This window comes from Globicephala melas, chromosome 5 (genome assembly GCF_963455315.2).
Source record: "Globicephala melas chromosome 5, mGloMel1.2, whole genome shotgun sequence".
Classification (NCBI taxonomy): Eukaryota; Metazoa; Chordata; class Mammalia; order Artiodactyla; family Delphinidae; genus Globicephala; species Globicephala melas.
In genome coordinates this window covers 64,033,176-64,053,057 of record NC_083318.1, presented here as the reverse complement: position 1 = coordinate 64,053,057, position 19,882 = coordinate 64,033,176, and the positions used below count along the sequence as shown (strand labels likewise).

The 19,882-nt window shown below is 35.5% G+C and overlaps 1 protein-coding gene across 6 annotated transcripts in view; it reads left to right on the top strand.

Annotated features, from left to right (window-relative positions):
- PDS5A (PDS5 cohesin associated factor A) overlaps nt 1–17,129 on the top strand; it is a 127,211-nt gene extending 110,082 nt beyond the window's left edge. For 3 of the 6 annotated variants that reach the window (XM_060299245.1, XM_030881086.2, XM_060299244.1), the window contains exons 29-33: nt 2,367–2,429; nt 3,166–3,311; nt 4,541–4,649; nt 8,754–9,030; nt 15,947–17,129. In XM_060299245.1, the coding sequence (XP_060155228.1) occupies nt 2,367–2,429; nt 3,166–3,311; nt 4,541–4,649; nt 8,754–9,030; nt 15,947–16,089 (738 nt within the window). In that variant the 3' untranslated portion in view covers nt 16,090–17,129. Of the gene's footprint in view, nt 1–2,366; nt 2,430–3,165; nt 3,312–4,540; nt 4,650–8,753; nt 9,107–14,700 lie in introns of those variants that run through there. The other 3 variants (XM_060299248.1, XM_030881088.2, XM_060299246.1) reach the window with 3 other exon arrangements.
- The last annotated feature ends 2,753 nt before the right edge of the window (nt 17,130–19,882 follow it).

The window sequence follows — 19,882 nt, the reverse complement described above, 5'->3', positions numbered from 1 at the left end:
AAATATATATACATCTATATATGAAATAAAATGTTAGAATGAATGGAATTGGTCTTGGCAATTGACAGACCTGGATTCGAATCAACCATTTCTAATTTGAGGGACCTTACACATGTTAACTCTTCTAAGCCTCAATGTCTTCATCTCTAAAATGCAGATGATGATAATACCTGTGAACAATTACTAATATACCTAGGTTTCTAAGAGTTTGTCACAAAGTAAGCATTTAATAAATGGTATTAATAATAAATAGTACATTTATTCTGCTGTCAGCAAATGAAGTTTTCCATGTAAGTAAATTTTTCAGCTAACTAAAGCTCTTTAAGTTTTTCCAGCTAATTTGGATTAAGAAACTTTTTCAAAAAGAATGCCTTTTATTTATTACCCACTTTAAGGTGGTATTTTAAAGTTTAACTTTCCTGTGCTTTGTTTAAAAAAATATCCTTAATATTTTTTTTTTTTTTTTTTTTTTTTTTTTTTTTGGTACGCGGGCCTCTCACTGTTGTGGCCTCTCCCGCCATGGAGCACAGGCTCCGGACACGCAGGCCCAGCGGCCATGGCTCACAGGCCCAGCCGCTCCGCGGCATGTGGGATCTTCCAGGACCGGGGCACGAACCCGTGTCCCCTGCATCGGCAGGCGGACTCTCAACCACTGCGCCACCAGGGAAGCCCCCTTAATATTTTTAATTGGAAAAAATAAGGCATTTAAAATTTTCAACAAAAATTTTAATCAGACTTTGATTTAGTACTCAGAATTTACTCTGCCTGGTTTTGATAGGAATAATAAGGATTGCAAAGTTACTTCTGTTCTAATTGAATTTACTGGTCTTTATAAACACTCCTGAGTGAGCTCCTGAATTTAAATTTACTTTATTGTTGACCCAGGGCTATCGTGACTGGAATAGTACCCAAATAGAATCTTCATACATCATCAAGAATTTAAATTGCTGTTTGTCACTACACCTGATTCTAATTGTTTTTTGTTTTGATATTGAAACTTAGAATGTCTTTAGCCTTCTTAATAATAACTTTGTTTTTTTTCTGTTTTAAATGATCAGCTTTCCTCATTGCCTTTTCTAATATGTTGCTTTTAATATGGTATAAATTCAGACAGGAGAAAACTAGGCATATTAAGATAGCTTAGTGAAGCTATAGTATATCTTCATGTAACAATATTTTTAGCTACATAAAAGCCTTTGTGGGGAAGAAAAGAAAGATACAGCCTTGCCTAGAATACATGCCAAAAGTGTTATTTCTTTTTATAGGCACATTTAAGCCTTCTGTTCTTTTCTGTGACACTAGTGTGAAGGTAAACTTAATAAAAGAAAAATAATTTTTTAAGTGCGATTACTTACAAATTAATGAACTTCCAGACAGCAGTAAGTCATTTTGCTTCCGTGAGACCATTGTGGTTTACTCGTGTGCTATTCCCAGGATAATTAACAGATAGAGGCACCATAGGATCAAACTGAACTCTTATACAGATGTAACTTTCAGAAGTATCATCAGTGTCCACATTTGGTTTAATTCATTTATTAACTAGTTAATATCACTGCAGCCAAAGAACATTACAATTGATTTAATTAGATTTTGATGGTGTATTTACCTTTATGATTTGGACAGTCTACTTACGGTTCTAGGAAACAAAACATTTTTAATTAAAGTAACAGATTTTTTTTCAGTAAGGATAATTTTCTTGAGATTCTGTGTGGGGTTCTTTTAGTGAATATTAAGTGCCTGATATATGCATAGTACCATTTTGGATGCTTTGGGAGCCCCAAAGAAGTAAATTTTAGGGACTTCCCTGGCAGTCCAGAGCTTAAGACTCTGTGCTTCCACTGCTGGAGGCGTGGCTTCAGTCCCTGGTCGGGGAACTAAGATCGCGTGTGCCACGTGGTGTGGCCAAATAAATTTTTTTAAAAAGTAAATTTTATAATAGAGTGGAGAACATAGTTCATTGAATAAACTGGAGACTGTTTGCCCTGAACCATATGAAAGAATAGAAATGTGTTTTATTTAAAATGTGATTTAAGGGAATTCCCTGGCATTCCAGTGGTTAGGACTCCGTGCTTTCACCGACTATGGCCTGGATTCAATTCCTGGTCAGGGAACTAGGCTCCTGCAAGCCACGTGGCACTGCCAAAAAAAAATGTGATTTAAGTAATTTATATCTGACATTTGACTGAGTCTTGTGTGTCACTGAGTTAATTTTAAAACTAGACTTATGGTATGGTTCATGAAATATGCTTTGATGGTTTGATATGTTTCTTAGCGCAAATGAAACTGTTATGGTAAAGCAGAATGCCTTGAAGTCTTGTATGGACAATAAAAATATGTTTACTTTTTTTTGTTTGTTTTTTTGATAGGACTTCTGTAATGACAAGAGTTATATTTCAGAAGAGACAAGAGTACTTCTGTTAACAGGAAAGGTATTATGTACTAGATAATTGGGGGATCTTTATCTCATGTGCATATTACTTCTGCTATTCTTAGAAATAACCTTTAAATGTCCCTCAGATTTTATAGTTCCTGATTCTTAGGGATCATGTTGTGGATTATAGCATCTAAAGCATTTGTTCTCTCAGGCTTTTTTTTTTTGTCATGAACCACTTTAGAATTACAACCATGTGTTCTCACCAGTACTGATAGGCTTCAAGTTATTTAGAATTCACAAAGCAGATTTCCCTGAAAAATGATATAATAAATTTAGATGTGTGAGATAAAGATAATTTTAAAGTACTAATAAGTTAGACAGTTTATATTCTATAAAGGTAATATGACATCTAAAAGAGCAAAGGAAAATTTAGTATTTGATAAACAGTGTCTAAACTATTACTATATATACTCAGTAGTTTACCTGTAAGACATTTTATTGTGTCTTAATTATTATGTATTTCACTGTTTTAGGGACACTTTGTTTTGATTGAGCAACAGGAAAAATTAAATATTGCATAGTTATTTTTAAGTAGAGGTAATGCTTTTGATTTGTAATTATGTTTAGATATAGTTTTACAGAATTATCATTTCTAATAAATTTAGGATTTAACTTTCCAAAGCAACAACAATTCCTGGCTGTAAGCGAAACAGTATCCCTTACATGTGTCTAAATTTGTATGTATTCCTTTCAGTAAGGTATAAAATAACATGCGTATATGTAATTTTTAGCCAAAACCTGCTGGAGTACTAGGTGCGGTAAACAAGCCTTTATCAGCAACGGGAAGGAAACCATATGTTAGAAGCACTGGAGCTGAGACTGGAAGCAATATTAATGTAAATTCAGAGCTGAACCCTTCCACCGGAAATCGATCAAGGCAATTTTTTTCTCCAATTGTTTTTGTTACTATCACTCACTACTTGGTTCATCTTTCAGTTTCTTTTCTTAAAGCACTGTATCACAAAAATGGACTTTAGGAAACATCTTAGTAAAAAACAGTAGTGCTAAATTTTAGTATAATTAATGATGGAAATTGAGAGTGTCGTACACATTTTGAAACTGTTTAGCATTCTAAATGTGTAGAAAAGTTAAATGGAAAAACGTAAGAATTAGTAATATACTAAAACTAATTTACATGGGAGTGTGTGTCTGTGTTTAAATTTAACACTTAGGAGAACTGAAAATGTAACTCTTTAAATAAATTTAATTTATATGCTTTTTAACTCAAAATTAGTATAGCATGAGTAGAGATAACATTGTTAATAACATTTTCCACTTATTAAAGATTCCATGTTTGGGACTTCCCTGGTGGTCCGGTGGCTAAGACTGTGCTCCCAATGCAGGGGGCCCAGGTTCGATCCCTTGTCAGGGAACTAGATCCCACATGCTGCAACTAAGAGTTTGCATGCCAACAACTAAGACCTGACACAACCAAATAAATATTTATTTAAAAGATTCCATGTTTAACATGTCAAGTGTTTACTGTCTTAGCTACTGCATAAAAATTTCCATCTGACCCTACTCTTACCAACACTAAATATTGAGGCTTTTAAAGATTTTATTCTAATTCATGAAATTTTAAGCATAAATTCAGTGGTGGTGTTTTAAACACATTTTTAGCAGTAGAATCCCAAAATATTAAAAAATTAACGTGGAACATCTGTGGTTTACATAGATGGTGGGGGTCAGACACCTCCCCTGTGGCCTCTTCTTGCAGCCCCTTCCCTTGCAGAGCATTAAGAACACAGACTGGAGAAAACTATACGCTCATCTGTTGTATTTTTGCTTTGTTTTAGGGTTTTCCACCCCCCAACAGATAGGCTTATAGAATAGTTGTGTTGTTTGTTCCTTGTCAACTACGCTTTCTATCTGGTGGTTTTAGGCAGTCATTTCTGTCTTACATTAGTAAGGTAAGATGGAAATCCAAAACTTGATATAGTAGAGCAGTAGTCTGTAACCACAGAAGATCTGAGTCTTGTTAACGTTACTTCACTTGGCCAGGCTTCTAAATCAGCCTAAGCCTCTTTCCTTATTGGTATAGTGAGGGAGTACACTTCCTATTCATATGGTGAAATAAAGAAGCTTTGGTTTATTTCTCTTCAACAGGGAACAGAGTTCAGAGGCAGCAGAAACTGGAGTTAGTGAAAATGAAGAGAACCCTGTGAGAATTATTTCTGTGACACCTGTAAAGAATATTGACCCAGTAAAGAATAAGGTAAATTTTAAAATTTAACAAGTGGGTTTTTCCCATGGAGATTCTTATTACAATTTTATGATGGGGTAAGAAACCCACAGTCTACACATTAATATATACTACATACTATACCTGTGTGTATACCACCCCCTGCTATACTTACTGGGCTTCCACTCTACAGAAGTGATTCTTTGTCCACTGTCTTCATTTACCAGAGTTTGTGTGGTCACCTTCTCCCAATACCTTGAAAGAATAGGAACTGAAGTGTTTTGAGACCTTGTTTTCAAAACTTCATTGACTCCCACCAGGGATCAACACTGTTTCTGTTGTCGTTTTAAGTTAAACTTAATGAGCTGACCTTTTAAAATGTTTTTTATTTAACAGCTGCATTCTTTGATGGTGTATCTTTTAATACTTTTAATACTTTTAATAATAATATTCTTAATTTTTTGGCAGGACAGAAAGGAGTATAACATTGGTAGGAGGATAACTTGCCTCAGTAAGAATGACCTAATACTATTATTTCTTTTTCTATAGAATCATGTTCTTGACATACTTTTTTTTTACCCCCCATATATTTATGGTATTATCAAATGTTTTAGGAGTTATCCTCAGGTACATAAAATATGGGACTATACAGTTATTCCACAGTAGCTGAACTTTTCCTATCCAAAATTATCATCTGAATTCAAACTAAATAGGTAAGGATACATTTTTTAGGTCAGTCTCTGACTATCCATACTCTTGCTGTTTGCTATCTGAACTTCATTATGTCAGTAAACTCAGGTAACAGGGAACCTCTCACTTTCAAAACTCTTAGAATTCAGAAACCAGTAGATTTAGATATTGTGGGATCCTTCTATAGAATTAAACATTGAACATAATCATGCTTAGATGCAGATATGCATATTGCCACAGATACATAAACATGCTTATAATATGTATTAAGAGGTGGTACAGGGATGCAAATATTTATCTAGTACAAACATCTATCTATAACCTTTTCAACCTCTGCTGTAGAATTGTATAGAAGATAAATTGGACATTTAAATTCTAATTTCTGAGGGGCCAAAATATTACTTTGATTGATCTGTAATATTATATTGTTCCAAACACTGTTTTAACTTTTTCATACTTCCAAAGAATGTTTAACAGATTCACTGTTGCCTGAAGAGACTGGGGTTGTATTTTGACAAAAGCCTGATAGCTTCCCAGTCAGATCTCCCAGAAGTTGATACGGTCATTTCTTTCCAGGGTCTGGTTCTCAGTCTTGCAGGCTCAAAACACTACCTTGTTGTACTGAAAGAAGATAAAGATCTAAGAGAGTGTTTCTTGGTAACCAATTTCTCAAAGAGATTGATGCATAAACCAATTTATTAGTTATGTATATAAAAATTATCCAGCAAATTGTATATCCATGTTTACAAATCAGAACATTTTCTCCTATTATTTACTCTGTGAGCAAAATCAAATGGTAATATGAAGAATGAATAAGGGAGGTGGTTAAAAGAAGAAATAACACATTAACATTCTGTGGAGCAGGCAGGCAATACCACCAGTGTTGCCCTTTAGAGTCTTCTATTTCTTCATGCCTACAGCTGACAACTGATTTCCTCTTCATTTGGCTTTTGCATGAGTTCTTTATACATATGCACATAAATGTAATGTTCATAAATGTGTAAATATGATCATGTGCATGACATTTAATAGTCTTTTTTTCCCCTTTTAAACAGCCTTATCTGTGTGTTCCATTTTTTCTCTACAGTGTTATCATTTTCATGTTTGTATACACATAAATACTTCCTTTCCCTGTTCTTTGTCACTACAATGTTGCATTAAATTTACTGGTGATTTTATTTCTAGGGGCTAATAAGTTCTAGTAGTGGGAATGCCAGGTCAAGGAGTAAATATACTAGAGATTTTAGATATTTTCATATTGTTTTCTTCGAAAATTAGAACACTTGACATTTCTACCAGCAGGGTACTTTTTCTCTGTATACCCACTAACAACAGGTTTATAGTTCTTTTGAATTTTTTTTCAGTTTAAAGTATCAAAACTAATGCCCCACTATTGTTTTAATTTATATTTCTCTGATGATCAGTATTTTTGTTGACCGTTTGGATGTACTCTTGTGTGAACTGCCTGTTCATATTTGCCCGTTTTTAAATGATCTTTTTCTTGTTTAACTCAACTTTTTTTTTTTTTGGCCATGCCACGCGCCTTGCAGGAAATTCGCCAACCAGGGATTGAACCCAGGCCATGGTAGTGAAAGCCTGGAATCCTAACCACTAGGCCACCAGGGAACTCCCTAACTCAACGTCTGATACTGTAGTAGTTCTACCTTCTTGTTAACATTCTTGCTCCCTTCCAATCTCATCACCAAATATAGCAGCCAGTGTGATCTTTTTAAAATATAATCTGGATTATGTTTGTCCTCTGTTTAAAGTCCATCAATGACTTTTATCACCACTTAGAATAAAATCAGATTTCTTACATGTCCCATAAGGCATTCATGATCTGGCCCATGCCTGCTTCTCCTACCTTATACCAGTCTCACATCACTTCAAGTTCCTTCAATCTTCCAAGCTCTTTCCTTCTTCAGGTACTTCATGCTACCTCTTCCATCTGTCTAAAATACTTCACTTTTCATGTGATAAGTCCTGCTTTGATATTATTTAATTAATATTCCCCAGAAGAACCAATGAGAAATTGATGCTTCCTGTTTTTTTTTTTTTCTGAATGCCCTTTTCTTTAATCTCTTAGCATTTAGGGTAATCTGTACTTAAATGTTTGTTTACTCTTTAAAAAATTAGTCACCTACTATGCTAATCTGTTTGAGGACAGGAAAAATAAGAGTTTTGTTCCCCAATCTATGCCCAGCAGCCACTGCACCTAACAGGCATTCAGTTGAATGGTTTCTACTTCAAGTTTAACCACACTTAGTTTTTATTGACCCTTGTTATTTTGCCCAGGAATCTCCATCTTTCTCCAGGGTGCCTTCGCATATCTCTTTTCTCTGATCCATTTTGTATTGTTTTACAGTTTAAATCCTGTGGCCCACCTTACTCTTGTTCCCTTTTGATGATTTTTGTAACACGACTCTCCACATCCCAAGAGGGTGAAAGAAGTAGCAGTCATTAGCTCATCATCCTGGAAGGATGGATTTAAGTCTAGCTGCCCATGTTAAAGGCTCTGATACTGTCTCTTAAGATAGGGTTTACTTTAATGTTAATCCTCAACGTGAAACACTGATTTGTGGATTTTCTAACTTAAGATACTACTTTCACGAGTTTTCATTTAAGTAAATTTTCTTGAAACATGAAAGATTTATGTGTTTCCCTGGTCATTGAAAACATTTTTTGGGGAAATGAAAATTAATTAATTAATTGAAAAGATAAAGTCACTTTTTCGGTGAGGATATGTTCCTTTGTTTCCCTTGCATCAGTTAAAATTATTATAATTGACTCCTAAATATCATACATATAAAGGTCACTTTCATTCTGAAAATTATTATTCCTCCTAATGTCCATTATGTCTCATATTAAAATGGAATTTTATTACTTTGAACATTTTAGATGACAATATGTGATATATATGCCAAACAGAGGAAAAAAGAGAATGCTCAGAAAAAAGTAGAAGGTTAATGATTGATAAAGAAGAGACAAAAGTTAGAATGAATGAGTGGAGTGAGATATTAAAGAACTTTGTGTCACAGAACTACAAAGATTATTATAGTCAGATGCATCATAGAGAAAGAAAATAACATTGAATTATGAAAACATTCCCCCCTCTTTTGAAAAGTGATACATTAAGAGCATACCACAATAAAAAGGACCTTGTCATTTAAAATGGCTGTGAAAGCAAAACTGAGTAGGTTTTCTCTTATATAACTGCCTATGCACTTTAGTAAGCATTTATTGAGTATATTATATATGTCAAGCACTATGGTAGGCACCTCATTCAGTCCTTATCCTTGAGGAGTTTACATTCTTCATGGGATGTAAGCAGTTAATCAGAAGCCCTGGAATTCCAACTCTTAAAATACTTGCAGAATGCTTCTTTGTAGTATAGATCAGTGATATTTAAGGAATTTATGTTCATATAATTGTTTTCTGCTCTTTTAGGAGATTAATTCTGATCAGGCTGCCCAGGGCAACATCAGCAGTGACCGAGGAAAGAAAAGAACAGTAACAGCAGCTGGTGCAGAGAATATCCAACAAAAAACAGATGAGAAAGTAGATGAATCAGGACCACCTGCCCCTTCAAAACCCAGGAGAGGACGTCGACCCAAGTCTGAATCTCAGGGCAATGCAACCAGAAATGATGATATAAATAAACCTCTTAGCAAGGGAAGAAAGAGAGCCGCAGTCAATCAGGAAAGCCCTGGAGGTTTGGAAGCAGGTAATGCCAAAGCACCCAAACTGCAAGACATAGCCAAAAAGGCAGCACCAGCAGAGAGACAAATTGACTTACAAAGGTAACGTACACCGTTCTTTCTGAACTTTGAATTTAGACATCTGGTTTTAATCTTAGTTGCCAGTCACCCCCAAACACCTAGGCATTTGGGAGTGAAAACTGCCCCTGGTTTTCCTGAGTAAGTTATGGTGGCATTTGCTTTTATCTCATAACTTTCAGGACAACAATTTGAAGAAAGATCTCCTTTTTTCTTTGGTTAATTTTTAATTAGGATATGGTTTTTGATGTTTCTATTTATTAGCAAGGATAACATTGTCTTGGTGTCCCTCACATAGTTGCATGGGGTTTTCTAAATATAAACGGCTACCTTTTTGATACAGAGATCCCAGAGTGGAATAGATAGATGTCATGGCATGCTCTTTATTTCCACTTGTTACAGTAAATTTTAATATAAGTCAGCAACTTACCTCTCCCCCACCCTCCCTCACAGCTACTCATCTTTGATCATGTTGTGTTGGGATTTCAGATTTTCCACACTGTAACAGTGGTGCCCCAATGAGATCTAGAAGTTGGCTCCTTACTTGGTCTACAATTAGAACTTAGCTCTACACTGCTTCTTTTTCCTTATATACCTATACCTAATTCATCTCCCCCCTGAATTAGATTGTAAGATTCTGAGTTCCTTCTAGGAAAGAACCAGCTCTGATCATGTCAGGACACCCTCACCATCCTGCTTCAATATTTTTATAAAGTACAGTGTTGCTAAGGCATACGTGTTTGTAAGTACATTTTTTAAAATTACCATTTTTGAAATTTGGAAGTTTGAGGCTACTAAATTTTCTTACATTTTAAGTGTCTCTGAGTACCTTTTTCAACATCTCATGGCAGCTGATCCAGGCCCAAACCTGACTAAGTAATGGGTGTTTCTTCTACTTAGTCACTTCTACTTTTATGGACTAAAAGTGTAGTAAGGAAAGCCAGTATTGGGGGCAAATTTATTATTTTTCTCCTCAAACCTGGACCTTTGACCTGGAACAACATACTTAACCTCGGCCTCCTTTTCTTCATCATTAAGGCAGTATAATAATACCTTCCTCAAAGGACTGTTCCAAGAATTAAATGGTCATTAAATATAAAGCACTTAACAAAATGCCTTGTACAGACTAAATGCTCAGTAATTATTTTAACCATTGTTTTGAATTCTAGTTGCTTTACCTCTTACTATATTTTTAGTTATACAAAAGCTGAACAAATTTCGTTGGAGATTGCCAGACTTCTCTTAAGGGTTTCTAGAATTCTAGCCATTCCTCACTCACATAAAATAGTACTGATCATCACACCCAGGCCACCTGAGCCACCTGACCTTACCTCTCATGTGCTGTCCTTTTGACATCTAACCAAAATATGCAGGCACTCACTTGGACCCTGAAAACGTTTTCAGTAGCAACCAACCTTGTCTCTGAAATTGAGCATTGTAAAACCCATTGCTCTGCTTTTAGTTACACCATTTGCCCCCAAAGCATTAAACAAACCAACAAAAATGGCTTACATGCCAGAGACTGGTGTTGATTAAAAATGGCCTTGGGCCTTTTTAAAACTCTTAAAACATCTTTTTCAAGAGTGAAAAGACACCTTAGAAGTCTTAAGTATGCCATTTAGTAGATCAGTTGGGCAATGTGTTATCCAAAATATAGAATTCTTTGATGGTTTTATATTCTCAGTGAAGTTAGATGGTTAAATTTGGTGTTCATGATAACACTGTACTTCAGTAAAACAGATCAAAGACTTTGCGCACATATTTCAGAAACTTCTGGTTGAATTATTGACTACTAATTCGTGGCTAACAAAACATAGAAGGACATTCTGAAACTTTCTCCCAAGCTTCCTTTTGTCTTTTCCATTCTTTCCTGAATCTAATATACAACTCTGCCCTTAAATTCTAGCATTATGACTTCGGCTTGGAAACCTAACTTACTCCCGAAACTCTGTATTACTCATGATAGCCTCTTGCATAGGACTGAATGTATTATAGGCACATGAGTATTGTTCCTTATACTTCTCATTTGTTCTTCTAACAAATACAGACAGATTAAACTGCCAGCATTGCGCTGGATGTTGGCAGTACAAAAGTATCCAAAATGGATAGGTTCTCGCCCTCAAAGAATATATTTCTCCAGCTTGTCAATTCCAGAATAGAGCAGAAAACTTTCACTTTAAGTCTACTGATTGATAAAAGTATAAGAATTATTTTATTATTACTATGTAAAACAATGAAATTCTGACTTATGCCACAATATGGATGGGCCTTAAGGACATTATGCTAAGTGAAATAAGCCAGACCCCAAAGGGCAAATACTGTATGACTCCACTTCTGTGAGATACGAGAGTAGTCAAATTCATACAGACAGAATGAGGTAGTTGCCAGGGAGAGCGGGAGGAGAGAATAGGCATTACTGTTTAATGGGTACAGAGTTTCAGTTGGAAGATGAAAATATTCTAGAGATGAATGGCAGTGATTTATGTTACATATATTTTATTTCACTTAAAAAATTGCTACATAAGATGAATAATAGCTAACACTAATATAATGCTTATTATGAGCCAGGCTCAATTCTAAGCTCTTTGTTAACCTATTAAATGCTTAAAACATCTCTACATGGGTAAGTACTATCATTATCCCCAGTTTATAAAGAGGAGAGAACCAGGAATAGAGAGTCCATGTAGCTTTTGGTCCCTTTGCTTATATACATAGTGGAGGCAGCATTAAAACCAGGCAGCATCACTCTGGAGTCCACACTATATTGTACTTTAAGGTAAAATTAAGTCTTAATTCTACAGGAACTATACCTGCACACAAAACTAGTTTAACAGAGGATGCTTTGAAAATATATTTACTTCCATATTTTAAATAGCTAATGTAGTTAATATATGTGGTAGTTTCCATGAAATGGAAAATCTTTGCATATAGTTTATTATTTATAATTACTACATAAGAAGCTGGTTTATTTAAAATAATCGTAGGTTAAACCACACAACTCTAGTCATCTTTTGAACCTATTTCAGAGTTCATGCAAACAAAAGCTAAAGTATTCTAGCTTCAGAGAGGGAAAAAACAAAGAGAGATCAGATGTTCTTGAATTCAAGTGGCAAACTTAAGTGAAGCCCCTAATGCTATAAGAACATTGAAAGACCGTAGTGAATATTAGGTAGAATAATGTATGGGGTATTTGCAATGGTGCTTGGCATATATATTGGTAGAGATAATAGTGATAATAAGGAAAGGTTGTTGAATGTATATTTGCCTTGCCAACCATCATTATGAAGCAAGTACAACCCTATGTTAGAGATAAGGGGGTTAGACCTAAAAAAATTACTTTCTCAGGCCACCTGGCCAGTGCTACACAGAACAGGGTTTTGAATCCAGGCTGTGTCCCTTATTAATCGCCTTACTGTACTGCTAACAGTGGCAGCTGCGGTTATGTTTCTCCTTTAAACTATGAACGTTCACAACTCTATTATTTTCTTTTTCTCTTAATGTGTAAAAGGAAATGTTTTAAGGTATAGTAACCACCAAGCGATGGAATAGACAGGCACACTAAAACAAAACTTCCTTGTTTGTGACTCAGCTGTTCTAACTATCCTTCAGCTTGAGGAGAAAACGTTGAATGGTCAAAATCCTGAAGGTGCCAGCTTTATTTTTATTTCATGGGAAACTATAGCTTTCACCTTCATACAAGATTCTAAACATACTTTTGATTAACCAAAGGTATTACCTATGATTGATTTGACATCTCACCTGTATTTTCCTGAGACCTGGTGAGGATCAGATACAGGTTAAAGCCACATGATTGAACAATTCTGAATACAGAGCTAATATAACACCTTGAATCATCCTGTTAAGGTTATCATTACACTTTGAACCATCTCATTAGTAAAAGAAGAAATAGGGTTGCCAAAGCTGAGAGCCAAGCACCACATTTCTGAGCTAAGGATGAACCCAGAATGGTAGGAACAGCTCACTTACTGCCCTGGCAACTTGAAGCATAGCCTAGAGTCCTTGCATTGTGGAACCAGATCTGGATCTGGATCACTGCACTAAAGTAGTTTACCCCCGGATTTTAAGCTTGAATGCAAGCCTTTGAGAAATAAGGCCCAGCACCCTTGTGCTTCTCTGTGGCCCTGCTTTCTAACACTATTTCATCTGTCTTTTCCTTTACCTTGCATTATTCTTCACACATTTTACTTGCTTGCTTTCTCACTTCCCTGATGGTCAGTTCCTGCGCTGGTCACAACTGTCCCTACATTAACATCTGAAAAGAGCCTTTCCTGACATTACGCTCCCTTCTTTACTCCATGTGCTCCTTTGTAGATCTGTCTGAATACAAGATGATCTCGAGGCGGTCAGTCTACACTGTATACTAGGACCACCTCCAGAAAACGCCCATTTTTATTACTTGGTATTTATACTCATCATATTGTATGATTTCAACTTTATTATTAAATAATTAACGAAAACCATTTTTGAGGCCCTAGTATATTCCAACCACAGTCTAGATGCTTTATGTTTGTAACCTCACTAATCCTTCAGCCCTGTAAAAGTAGGACCCTTGATAAATGGTAGCGTCTACAGTCATTTAAATACCATAGCAATCACTTATGTGTAACCCCTCTAGAATTCCTCTTACTAGGTCCTCTCACTGACATTAGGTAAATAATAATTTTTAGTATGACTCCTACTTATATACTTTATTAATTCAAGGATAGATATGTTATTCCACCAAAATACAAAAACTGTACAGAAATTTCCTGGCATAGAATTTACTTAATCTGGGAGTTCATACATTTTAACTTGTAAACTTACCTGTAGGATTTTTAGATCCCTCTGGATTTTTGCAGTAAATCTATTCCATCAGAGGGGTGTGTGTGTGTGTGTGCGCGCGCGTGTGCCAATAAATGTTCCTGTTTATATTTTGGGCTGCATTTGGAATTGTTACTTCTTTTCAGAAAATTCCTTGAATTTACCCTGTAAATTTATGAAAATCAGCCATTTGTATACTATAGTCAGGAAATAGTATCTGAACAACTGGACACTTAATGTTGGCTTCCTGAGTTTGGGAATGGAGGATTCATCATCATTTCAGTTATTTACTTGTTTTTCTTTTGTTTTTGAATTATTATTCAAATGGCAAACAATTCCAAATATTTTGCATTGAAAATGTGTTTTTATAGGTCTGCTGATTCTTGAGTATGTTTTATCTTTGAGGCCAAATTCTTCCATGAAAAAGAAAATATCAATTAACACCAGTGGAGACACAGTCCTTAAACTTGGGACTTAAGGGGAAACTGTGAATTTAAGGAAGTTACCTATAGGATAACAGACTATAGTTTTCCCATCTTTGGATTAATATGTTTTGCTTAGTATGCTTAATATTGGAGTGTTCAAGAGTCTTGGAATTTCTACTTTTTTTAAGCAAAGGATTTCCCGATTTCCTGTGCTCATTTGTATATTGAGAGTTTCCTCACATCACATCGGTTTGTATCTTTAAAGTATCCCCTAAGTGTGTTTCCTCATGTATTAACAACCGTGTATTAGTTTAATATGAATATTCTTCAGTAACAAGTGAATTTTTATCAAAATAATATGAAATTTTTCAGAAGCCAAGTGCTCGGAAGTGATGGCGATTCACTTTGGGACATAGAATCAAGTCCAGGAAATTCTTCCAGTGATCTGGATCGTTTAAAAGTCTGTGAGAGCAGCCAGGAAGATACTGAGGACTCAGAGCTAGTAAAGGGAAGCTTCCTGAAGGTGCAGCAGGCAGCTTGTAGAGGATTCTTTGATATCATATTATTAAATTTTATCTATTATAACAAATTAATTTAATACTATGTAAGAATCTTAATCACTTATTAGCTTTCTTTGGTTAGCATTGTTATCTTTATTAGAAGGTATATGTTATGTTGGGTTTTGGGAATATAAGTAAACAGCCCCCTTATCTTTCTCTCCCAAGTTTGGAATTGTTAAAAAGGAGATACCATCTTAATACTGATGTGGCTGATTAAAAATGTGGAATGACAGGGAGTTCCCTGGTGGCCTAATGGTTAGTATTCTGGGCTTTCACTGCCCTGGCTCGGGTTCGATCCCTGGTGGGGAACTGAGATCCCACAAGCCACACTCCCCTCCACCCACCACCCAAATCTGAAATGACATAGGCCAGGTAACTACTAATGCCTTGCCCCTAAATTGAACAACCTCCGGCAGACCAGAACACACCTTTTGGAGGCAAAGGAGAAGAAATCTAGACAAGACCAAATTCCAGTATGCTCAGTTTTTCCTTCCCCCACCCTCTCACCCATTAGATGGGTTCTTCCTCCTCCCAGAGAGGAGTAGGTGAGGGGAGAAGAGAAAGAGACCCTATCCCACTACTTCATGCTTCCAGAGGTCATAATTTTCCCTCCCTATTAGGGAAATAGGATCAGTGGGGCATTTCTCTTAACAGAATTAAGCTAAATTTTCCTCCTTTTTTTAGTACACTAAAGAACAGAACTTATTTTGCTGCTTTTATTTGCCAGTTGTCTAGTAATTTTTCTACTACATAATTTTGAAAGTATTCATTAAAAATCACAATTACTTCAAATAGCTTTTAGTGTTTTATTGTAGTAATAAAACAGATTGGACACTGGGTAGCAATGCTTAATGATTGAAAATAAAAACTTCTTCACTGGTATTGTGTTTTTATGTAATTTAGGGAAAGATTACTAAATCAACTAAAGTGTCACATGAACAATGAAAAAATATTTTCAGATTTTAGATAATAACTATAGAAATTAAATAATCTGTGTATGATTTGTTTTCCTGTTTATATCTTTTCTAACATTGCTTTCTTCTACTCCTATCCCCAAGGTAAAAAGAAAATTCATTTGCAAAGGGAGAAAATGAAGGCCAAACAGAAGCAGGCTCTAGCTTCTGCAAAAACTTGGATTCAGAATGACCCTGAACAGAAAATGAAGTTAACTTCAAAACACACTTTCTGCCTTGAAAACTGAAAAAAGCTATTACTTCCTTTTTTCACTTGACCACAAGTCCTTTGATGGAAATGTACAGCAGAAACTCTTGAGAGAGAGGCTAAAAGCAACTCTGTTCTACCCTCCCCCCAGACTTTTCTTATGAAAAGTCAATAATTAAGCAAATTGCTTAACACTTGGTTCCAGTTCCTGCATATCTGGAGCTTAACAGCATAATACACCATTAATTTCCATGCTGCAGTCTTTATTTTAAAGAAATTAATAGGATGTCCTTACACTGACAGTGAGAATTCATCAATTTTAGAGCCAGGAATTTCCCATGTTACACAAGAAAAAAATAGAAGTCTACTGAATTAATTTTTTAGAAGAAAAGAGATCAGATTAAATATTTCTTTGTTTTTCCTTTTGGAAACTTTTATGTATAATTCTTTCTGCCTGCCTACTTTTCTGCAAAATGAGATGTACAGATTTCAGTTCCCTGCTATGAAAAGTGATGTGGTGGCAATTTTATAAATGTTGCTTTCTGATTTTTATCAGAGTGAGAAAATAATTAAAATTATTATTGATTTCATATCACTTCATATTTTGATTTCCCCTCCATTTTAGTTTAATATAATTTGCAATAAATGTACATATTGTTTTTTGTTTCATAAAGCATATCACTTTAAAGTGGTTTTTACTCCTGTGATTATGTTGGAATATTTGGAATTTTAAAGGAGTAAAGACTGTTCAGCATTTGGTTTTATAATGTCTGTCACCAGATTTTTATTATTGATGTAAAAAAAAAAGTCAATTTTTTTAAATAGTTGGACTCTGGCAGCTTTGTAAGGAAAGTGGGAGGAGTTTAGGATTGCTATCAGTTTTCAGCATTGTGCTATTGGGAAATAAGTGCTTTGCTTTTTGTCTGCCAGTCCGGGCTCCGTTTTTATGTTTATTTTAGAAAACAACTGTTGCATCAATATATTGTTTCTTGGCATTGTTCAGCATAGGTAATGTGTGCACTTTTTGTGTGCACATTCATATTTAAGTTTTTTGCATAAAATAAATGCTTCTAGATGTCATATGGTAGTCTTTTTTAATCTTTTTATATTATGTTTTCTTGTGAAATTTTTTATGTAAAAGGGCTAAAGTCATAAAGAAACAAAGAACATGATTACAGTCAACTCTCCATTATCTATATAAAATAGTGACTGCCTCAGGTTTTAGATTTTGCAGTAATCAATCATAAAATTAAAATAATGAAGGCATACCATAAGAGCTAATTCAGGAGGAACTTGAGATTGGTCCTTTCTCACGCCCAGAGTTATCACCTGCCCCCATTCTCCACTTTATGCCCTTCCCCCAAGCCCTATCTGAATGTGCTCAGTGTCCTTGCACATACCTATCATGGGTTCGAGGGCATAAACGTTTGTGTGATAACTTGGTCTTGACAGGCTGTAGTCTACGTGAGATGTAAAACAGTGAACGTGAGCTGTGTCAAAAAAAAAAAGATTATGTTAAATGTGAAATTTTCTGGTAGTAAATGTCACTTATGTTCTCATAGGTAATCAAGAGTTGGCTGTATACTGACTGAAAGATGGGTAATTCTTTTAAAATATGCATATACATACACATTTAAGTATTGGATGATGGCTAGGGAACAGTGGATACCAGTGATAGAAAATATCTTTGAAAGGGCAGAGAGCTCTACTCTTCCTTATTGCCTCTTCATAACTCTTTAGAAGTATAAAATATTGCCTCCGACATGCTGAAAGAGTACCTATGCATAAGCATCAGAGAGGTCCCTCAAGCAATCAGTGGGCATGTTCTGTTTAGATTTTGAAGCTCTCTTAGAATCAGACAGCTTGATTCTTAAAGGCCACCAATTTGCCACCAATAAAAAGCACACTGGTAGGGCCTTCTGTCTCTCATTATCTCCTTTTAACTAATTACCCAGCATCATATCTGTCTAGATTACCTAGTGTGAAGTCATATTTAACATAATGTAGCAGACCATTCCCATCAGTTATGGCTGCTTAGATTTTTGCAAGAGAGGAGTTAGCTAAAAGGATCTGGTCCACAGACATATGTAAATGGCCCACCCCTGATTTTTTAATATAAGCAAGTATCTGGCACTAAGGGATGGGAGAGTAGGATGATAGACTGAGCTGATGGGGAGGGACTTGAATAAGGGAAACTTGTCATTTTTCCTTTGAAAAAGGAAAAAGTAAAAATCCCTTAGGAATTTGGTATTCACATCTCAGAGAAATACAACACAAAGTGCAGACTTACATTTGAGAATTAATGTTAACCCTTTGTGTCTAGTTTGAAGCTTCTTGTATTTGTCTAAAACTACAAGCCAGAATTTTGTATCTCCTTTGATAAAAAGTGTGTATAATGTAAAGTAGTTTTGCATATTCTTGTGCTGCACATGGGCTGAATTTTTTTAAAAAATTTTTAAAGACTTGAAGAGAACCTTGTAATTTGTGTAAATGACAAGTGTAAAATCCTACCATAAAATGCTAAAAATATGCATTGTTTCAAATAAAACCAAGAAATGCAGCATTATATAGTAGTGTGGAACCCTGAATATTCATGAACCCCCTTGGTATGTCACAAGCTGATAAAATGTCTTTGCATATTTTGTTTAGATTCTGGAGTTTGCACATAAGGGATCAAATGCCACCTTCAAACTTCCTGACTACATACTCTGATCTGGCTTACAGTGACTGAGGGAGAACATAATAATTAATAGATGATAAATTCTTATGGACATTTGGGAAATTTTAGAAATTGTTTAAGAACTTAAAAGTGGCCTTCCATTCATACTAGCTATTGATACATCTATTTATCACAAATTCTGTATATGCACATTTAGTTCAAAAACTAGTTCACAGAGAGCAAACAGATTACATATATGTATCTGGAATAAGATGAACAGAATGAGAAGAGAAGCTATCATGACTGGTTATGTATTTTACCCTGAATGGGATTATCTTTCCACACTTGGGATACTTCTATTCACATGAGTAACTGTCAATAGAAACCACTGGTGACCAACAAGTCTCCAACAGTCTGACGAGCTTTGCAGTGTGCCTAAATAATGGTGGCTTTGCCTACAAGAAGTTTAAAGTTTGCTACAAGCCAGCAACAGTGGAAATCAATGGAAATGAGTGTACATAAACACTCAGCCTGTAAACTAGAGCTCCAGCTTTTCATTCCCATTTAAGAGTAATAACCTTCACTTATTTTATCTTGTACCTATTTCAAAGTCCAACAGCAACATGTACAAAGTACCATTTCTAAGGAACATGGGCCAGGCTGGTTGGTGATCAGGACTTCAAATTTTGGGGTATTTCTCAAATAACGTTTTTTAATCAATGCTGATTACAACTTAAGGCACTTTCCTCCCCTTCCTTCTCTAGTCACTCCTTTCTCTAGCAAAGACCACGCATCCTTTTAAGAAACAGCACTGTATGCGTTCTTCCGGGAGAAGCTTGAAAAACAATCAACTGGAGGTCAGTTATACACAGAAAGAGTGCTGTAGTTCATGGTCCAGATCTGTGGAAGCCAGTAAGAAAGTGTAAGGGTGGGAGGTAACCATTCTGTACAGACTGGGCTTATTGGCAGGGGCTGGCATTAAAACACTAAGATGCGTGCCTTAGAAGGACTAGCAATATAAAGCAAATGGCACAACATGGGCATATATGGCTATTCAGGTGTCCATTGCCTGGACCTCATAGATGCTGTAGAAGCAGAAAATCCTTACCTTTTCTAGAGAAGTGTTAATTTTGACAACTGTTTTGAGCACGTAGGTCCCTAAAGTGGGCTGAGC